A 7,460-nucleotide genomic window follows, 5' to 3' on the forward strand; every position below is an offset into this window, starting at 1 on the left:
GAACCGTTACATCCCTACTATCTATATCTCTCTTACCTATCTGTCTACCCCTCTGAAGCAATGGTTGAAGCAATTTGAATGCTGAGAAACTTTACTAAGACGATTTGAAAAGTTAGTTTATCTGTTTATTGTTATGAATGTTTGATATTTACCAAAAACATCACTTTGCAGTGTGTTGTTGAATGAGTTTTTGTATAATAAATTTATTTTTAATTAAAACATTTGTTAGTAATAGTCATTATTGGGATTTGATCTGGTGTTTTACGACTGCATAATGGGTGCGATGTAGGTCTTAATTTTCATTAAAGTGGTCTTAAAAAAGTCTTAAATTTGGGGTGATCAAACCTGGGGATACCCTGGAAAGAGGCAAAGGGTCGACAGTATGTTACCCAATATTTCACAAGAAAAGGTGGGTTTGTAAGTAGGCCTAAATTGTTAGTGGACCGCCCGTGACAATGATCGTAGCCTTCGGCACTTTTCTGTGCGTACGCACGCTTTGTACATGAGGCCCCAGGTCTCTACGGTTGCATTTTTCGACAAGTTAGCACGTTTCGTGCATTCAAAAGATCCATGAATGTAGATTTTCACATACATACAAATATAAATATATGTGAATACACTATATGACACATGTACAGCTATGCACAGTATATACATTATACAGTACTGAAGTAGTGCAGTATTACAGAGGACAAATTACGGGTGTGGAAATTGTCTGATTGACTTAAATATATGAGAATGATAGTCAAAATACCATAAACCATGATTTTATGTAAATTAATATGAAAAAAGTCTCAGCTGTGTTGGGGGCCCTGTCAAGATTCTTTTCATGGGGCCCAAAATCCTTAGCAGCGCCCCTGTGTGGGAAGCCATTAGTACCTCCGACCGTGGCGATTATATTAAAAAACGTACTCTCAGCAATGGTGAGATCTTGCCGGATCCCTACGCAATACATGACGATCTTTGGATTGTGGATGACAAGAAGTGGCCAGCAATTGTATGGCCTGATATATATAATTATCTTATTCAGACACCAAGTGTGTATACAAGAGAAATGATTAGAGCGTACAAATCCCTTGATGCATACAACTACGTGCTATGTAGTCATGTGCAGCTCGTCAAATTATGAAAAGAAAGAATATAACATACAACTTCCTCCCTCTGTCCCACTCTTCCATTCGCCTAGATTTGGAATTACTTACAACATGTACAATTTAAATGAGCAGATAAAACACAACAGATAGGCCTGCATGTAAATAAATTACGCAACAACTCCTTGGCATTTTGACTTGGCGACAACACCACCACTTTGCTACTAGCCTAAACCCTTTACTCCGGTACGAAGACCGCGGGTCTTTTGCCTCCTGGTTGCGTGCGCAAGCAGTGATGACGTCGCCGAGAAATCCATGTATATCCTCACATTCAGTTCTCACAATTCAGATTCAGATCACTAATTCAATTTCAAGTTACTGTGACAGACATCCGGGTAGTTGGAGGATGCAGGAAGAGCAATCGAGCGCAGATCGATAGATAGAGTTATCCCTTATATATATATATATATATATATATATATATATCTGCCTGAATCAGCCTGAAGCCTATAACTATATAACTATATATATATATATATATATAGTTATATATATATATATATATATATATATATATAGTTATAGGCTTCAGGCTGATTCAGGCAGATATATATATATATATATATATATATATATATATATATAAGGGATAATGTATAGCAAGGCGGTTGTTATAGCGAATAACAACCCTGACAGGTCTTGAATCAGCCTGAAGGGGTTGTTATTCGCTATAACAACCGCCTCGCAATACATTATCCCGCTTATTACATGGCTACCTACAAAATAAATAAATAATTTGACACAAATTATTGATTTAAAAACTAGTGTATTGCTTCCGCTAAAGAAAATTGTCCGTTCCACGTCCATAGCAACGCTCTGTTTTTCATGGCAACGGTGTGATATACTTCGCAGCGGTCTGTTATCAAGAAATAACAGACCGCATTCTACATTGGTATTCAACCAAGCCATGTAATAAGAATATCACACCGTTGCCATGACGAACTCTGCTGCCCCGCTGTAGTTTCTCTCCGTCCGCCGGCCACCGGCAAAGGCAGTGGAACTTCCCGCCGAAATATACCTACGTGGAAGATCCTCCCGATCACCACTATGTCTTTGGCCGGTCCCATCTGGATCAGCGGGGACCGGTGCAGCAGCGAGGTGAAGCTATGTACCTCCCCGTGGGAAATTTTTTTTTCTCAATTCTCAATTCTCACCTGTGAAATGTTATCCCTTGCTGTTATTTTATTTATTTATTTATTTATTTTTCATTTCTTTCGTTCGAACATCCATAAGCAGCACAGCAGTCTGGCATATTTAGTGCTGAGTGATGATCCTGCGACACTGAACTCTATCTATCGATATCGATCTGCGCTCGATTGCTCTTCCTTCATCCTCCAACTACCCGGATGTCTGTCACAGTAACTTGAAATTGAATTTGGTGATCTGAATCTGAATTGTGAGAACTGAATGTGAGGATATATAGAGAGTTGAATTTTCAGTGAGGATCAAATTGTATTGGACTTCAGTTCCAAACAAATAAATTACAATATTTATATGATGATGAATGATGAATGATATTACAATTACAATTAAATTCAATTTCAAATTATACAATTCAGATTCAGCTTTTCAATGCAATTATTCAAATTAAACAAAACAATTTCAAATTATGTGATTCAAATTCAGTTTTCCAATGCAATTATTCAAGTTTAGCAATTCAAATTCAAATATAAATGATTCAAATTCAGTTTCTGGTGGCACATATTTCAGCCCATACACCTCTATCAAAAATGAGATAATATTGAGTGAATCAATGCTCTCCGAGTCCGCACATAGTATACGTTCATACTTTGACTTCAAACTCACTAAATCCCAGCCTCAGCCTTCTACTTGGGTAGAAACCTATACATAGGAGCCTGATAAAGATGTTAATATTAAAGAAAAACTTTAGACGGACATAGAGGCTTTTGCATCTGAATATGAACCCAAAACTGTAGAAAAACTTTAGACGTGACGTAACCCCGTCTCTGAGACGTTGACGTCAGGCGTAAGCGCCGTCAGTGGATCAGTTCAGTTCGGCAAGGTCGATCTCAGCCCCGCTAGCTGACAAACATGATGTCCCTTGCTGCTCGTTCGGGGACGTTTTCCCCTTACTTACAAGCTACAAATTATGTCGTGGCGGGTCCACTAAAGCCTCTCATACCCGGCGTCGTCATGAAGACCGATAAACTGTTGATGGACACGAAGAAACCGTTCCTGTGCCGCGAGTCCTTGTCTGGGCAGAGCGCTAAGAGCGGCCTCGCCGTATCCATCAGCCTGAACGGTGAGTCTCACTACACGGTTGAGTGAAATCGAGAGTCCCGGTCTCATCGTAGCGCGAGGAGGCCTTGCAGCTCGCTCGCTCGCTCAAGGGCACGATTAAATCAAATGTTGAATGTGTATTGTGGAATAGTTTAATGTTTGTGTAGTGTTGTACGCAGGTAATGCTGAATTTTTATTAATATTAATTTGTGCTGAATGTATACTGTATAACGAAAAACATTAGCTCACTTGCTACATCAGTTAGCTTGACTGAGGCCTCGCTAATGTCCTTGCTGTTACGCAAGTTAGTTGTTAGAAAATCAGCCTGTGACTTTTTTGGTAAAATAGGCTAACTTTATTGCAATTTCAAAGTCCTGTATGATCGGCTTATGATAACATAGTCAAATAAATGCCAGAATATTGTAGAATTCGGGTAATTTCTTTTTGTTTTAGGATAAATGTAGCTAATAGTTATTATTATTTTTTTTGAACTAAGATAGGCCTACTGTTACGATAAACTAGTTTGCTGTTATAGAAGCAGTGTTTTTAATGTTATTAAACATTAAACCCCGGCCATGACAAGCTAAATAGCCCTGGTGTAAACTAGCACATTTACAACCAACTTTGATTACCAATATGAGTTAGGCCTAGGCTATACAATGTGCAGCAGATCATTAACGTTAGTTGAAAGTAGAAAATAATGTTAACATTTTATTAATATCTTTGGGTGTTTTATATACCAGCATAATATTAAGGCCACATTGAATATCTGATTGATTTAGTGTTGTGTAATACATGTCATATAGATCAAATGAGTTTTCCCCAGTGGTTTGTTGATATAGAGAGCAGATCAGTTTTAATTACTTTGTGCATACGGATATATAATCCAAATTTGAAATGAGATGCATGCTGTTTGACGTATAATATTATACATTTACTCAATTTAGAAAAGATTTTAATTAAAGATTTTCAATTTGAGCAGATTTGGTAATTAGTGCCAATGTAAATGCTGTCATTAAATGCTTACGATCTGAAACTGGCCAAATATGATTTGACATTGTGGCCTGGTCAATATAGTGTTCTGTCACTACATTTCATGTCATTTGATTATTTTTCATTCTTTTTTTAGCTCGTTCTTCAGTGCGTTTTGCCCACACAGACATCAAGATCCCAGATTTCTCTGACTATCGCCGACCTGAGGTTTTGGACTCAAAGAAGTCCTCACAAGAGAGTGGCGATGTCCGCCGGGCCTTCTCCTATCTGTTCACAGGTTCCACTGCTGTGATTGGAGTCTATACAGCCAAGACAGTTGTCACACAGTTTGTCTCCTCCATGAGTGCCTCAGCTGACGTGTTGGCTCTGTCCAAGATTGAAATCAAGCTATCAGACATCCCTGAGGGTAAGAACATGACCTTCAAATGGAGAGGGAAGCCCCTGTTTGTGCGCCACAGAACAGAAAAAGAGATTGCAACTGAAGCAGATGTCAATCTCTCTGAGCTCCGGGACCCCCAGCACGACAAAGACCGTGTTCAGAACCCGAACTGGGTCATTGTCATCGGTGTGTGCACCCATCTGGGCTGTGTGCCCATTGCAAATGCTGGTGACTATGGTGGCTATTACTGCCCATGCCACGGCTCTCATTACGATGCATCTGGTCGCATTAGGAAAGGCCCTGCTCCACTCAATCTGGAGGTGCCCTTCTACGAGTTCCCAGACGATGATACAGTGATTGTAGGATAAAGGACTGTGCTATAATACTATAATCAACAGTGAACATGCGCTTTACTTGTTTGATTTTTGTCTTGTTTCAGACACATTATCTGCATTGACTCGATGGGTAACAAAGGTTGTAAGTAATAAAGTGTATTTTATCTGATGGAAACCTCACTCAGCTCTTATTTATTCAGTCTCAATATACAGCATCACATGGGTTGTGTAATTTTATGCATTGCAGGTTTTACAGATAAGGAACAAATTAGATCTTTACATTGCCATAACGCACAATTGTGATAGTCACAAACTGTAGAAAGTCAGGTAGGTGATGTTTGCAGAGTGTAGGTGAACAAAAAATGAGCAGTTTACAATACACAAGCAATGACACTTCACTTCACTGATATTTTTGTCATCATCAGTGGTAAAGTGACAACTGTTTGATTGTGGCTTGGTTTCAGCGAAAGCGGATGAGAACAGCAAAATAAATTAAATGTGGAAGTGTTAAAAATGCTCTTTCTGATATGTGAATAAACAGAACTATAAGGTGTACTTACTAAGGTGTACAGAGATATGAACTAAATAAAACTGTCTGATCACTGTATGGTGTCATTGGGTTTTTTAAGGTGGCTTAAAAAATAAAACACTGATATTACCAGAACATGATCTCAAATAATAAACTTGATAAAGATCATGCTTTTTAAACATTTACGGACGGTCGGCCTACATTGTTAACATTTACTCAACTGAAATATATATATATATATAATGTATATGTGTGTGGCTCAGCAGCTGTTCAAAAACTGCAAATTCAGAAAATGTTTGCCATGTGCGGTGTCATGTCTTTTAAAAGAAACTTTGTAAATGAACTAAAGCAAAATATATTTTGGGAAATATAGAAATATCTGATGTGGTTCCCTGGTCCTGTAGATAAATCTGTAGCAAAATAAATACATTGACCATTAAAAAAAATCATTTTGTTTAACTTGCAGTGCATTTTATATTTGAATGCATTTTCAACAATATGAATGTTAGTTGCAATAGCAAGTAGTAATTGTAACTAAGGAAATCTTAGTTATTACGAACAATTGATTTAAGCTACCGAAAACACTTGTATTCTGTAAAAGGTTATAGCTTGTTCATTAATCAAGATCATGTGGTGCTAGTGGTTCAAAATGTACATCCAGATTTCCCAGGGGAAAGTAAAAAAAATAAAAACTGACCAACAGGTCTGGAATTCTCACATTTTATTGAATAACAACCAGCTCTAAAATAAGTACTTGATGTCTAGATGTGGCTATAGGGAGATGGTATACATATTTTCTATGAGCTTCACACTTAAGAGATAAACTAATGAGCTATTTGATCATTTGGTTACTTTGTGAATAATAGTACATTATATGATGTACAATCAACAAATGTGTTGGTGTATGTAAATCTCAATCGTTGCAGCAATTTGTAGCTTTAAACATTTTATTTTGTTTTCATAAAAACGCAGAGGTCATTATATGCTTGTCATATGTTTAGTAGAACCACCTCATCTAACAACAGATAATTATTTTTACTCATAGAAGGTCATGTTGGATTTTGTCTTTTTTAATCAGAATGTCCATATGAAGTTGATGTTCTGAAACATTTGCTACAGGTCTTGTCCACACTAATATGTTGTTTGTTTGAAAAAGCATTTTTTTCGCTCCGTTTTTTAGCCTTGCAGCAAAATATTGCAAAATAGAGCAGTTGCGTTTTAGACCCAGAGGTGTCAAGTAACAAAGTACAAATACTTTGTTACCTTACTTAAAGGGATAGTTCACTTTGAAATTAATTTTTGATATGTTTTAGCTTACCTCAAGGGCATCCAAGATGTAGGTGTCTTTGTTTCCGCAGTAGTTTCAATTTTGATATTTTTAGGTCAAACCGTTCTTGTCTGTCAGTCATATAATGCAGGTCTATGGTCACTGTCTCAAAACACAAGCACAGAGTCCAAATTAAAACAATTCCCCACGTCCAAATGAAACAATTCCCCATCATAAGTACACATTGATGGCCTAAGACACGAAACGAGCGGTTTGTGTGAGAAAACGAACAGTATTTATATCGTTGTTATCTCTTGAAAACAGCACACATCCAAATGATCTGACGGCGCGGGCGGGTATAGATATATACATAGATGTCGCCTTGGCTACGGTTTCGTTCCAATGAACTGCAGTAGCCAAGGCGACATCTATGTATATATCTATACCCGCCCGCGCCGTCAGATCATTTGGATGTGTGCTGTTTTCAAGAGATAACAACGAAGTTTTTTTTTAATTGTTTGTTAACATGGACAAACGGTGCATCTTTGTCAAATAATGAAGGAGT

The 7,460-nt window shown here is 37.6% G+C and overlaps 1 protein-coding gene across 1 annotated transcript; it reads left to right on the top strand.

Annotated features, from left to right (window-relative positions):
- The first annotated feature begins 3,117 nt into the window (after positions 1 to 3,117).
- On the top strand, positions 3,118 to 5,704 carry uqcrfs1 (ubiquinol-cytochrome c reductase, Rieske iron-sulfur polypeptide 1). Its single transcript, XM_084403578.1, has 2 exons — positions 3,118 to 3,414; positions 4,522 to 5,704. Exons 1-2 carry the CDS (start codon positions 3,204 to 3,206, stop codon positions 5,130 to 5,132), a joined length of 822 nt encoding a protein of 273 aa, XP_084259704.1. The 5' UTR covers positions 3,118 to 3,203; the 3' UTR covers positions 5,133 to 5,704.
- Positions 5,705 to 7,460: the final 1,756 nt, after the last annotated feature.

Source organism: Rutilus rutilus (assembly GCF_951802725.1).
Source record: "Rutilus rutilus genome assembly, chromosome: 3".
NCBI lineage: Eukaryota > Metazoa > Chordata > Actinopteri > Cypriniformes > Leuciscidae > Rutilus > Rutilus rutilus.

Coding starts and splice junctions, on each gene's coding strand:
- uqcrfs1 (XM_084403578.1), top strand. CDS start 3,204: ATGATGTCCCTTGCTGCTCGTTCGGGGACGTTTTCCCCTTACTTACAA. Junction 3,415..4,521: donor CGTATCCATCAGCCTGAACG/GTGAGTCTCACT, acceptor TTCTTTTTTTAG/CTCGTTCTTCAGTGCGTTTT.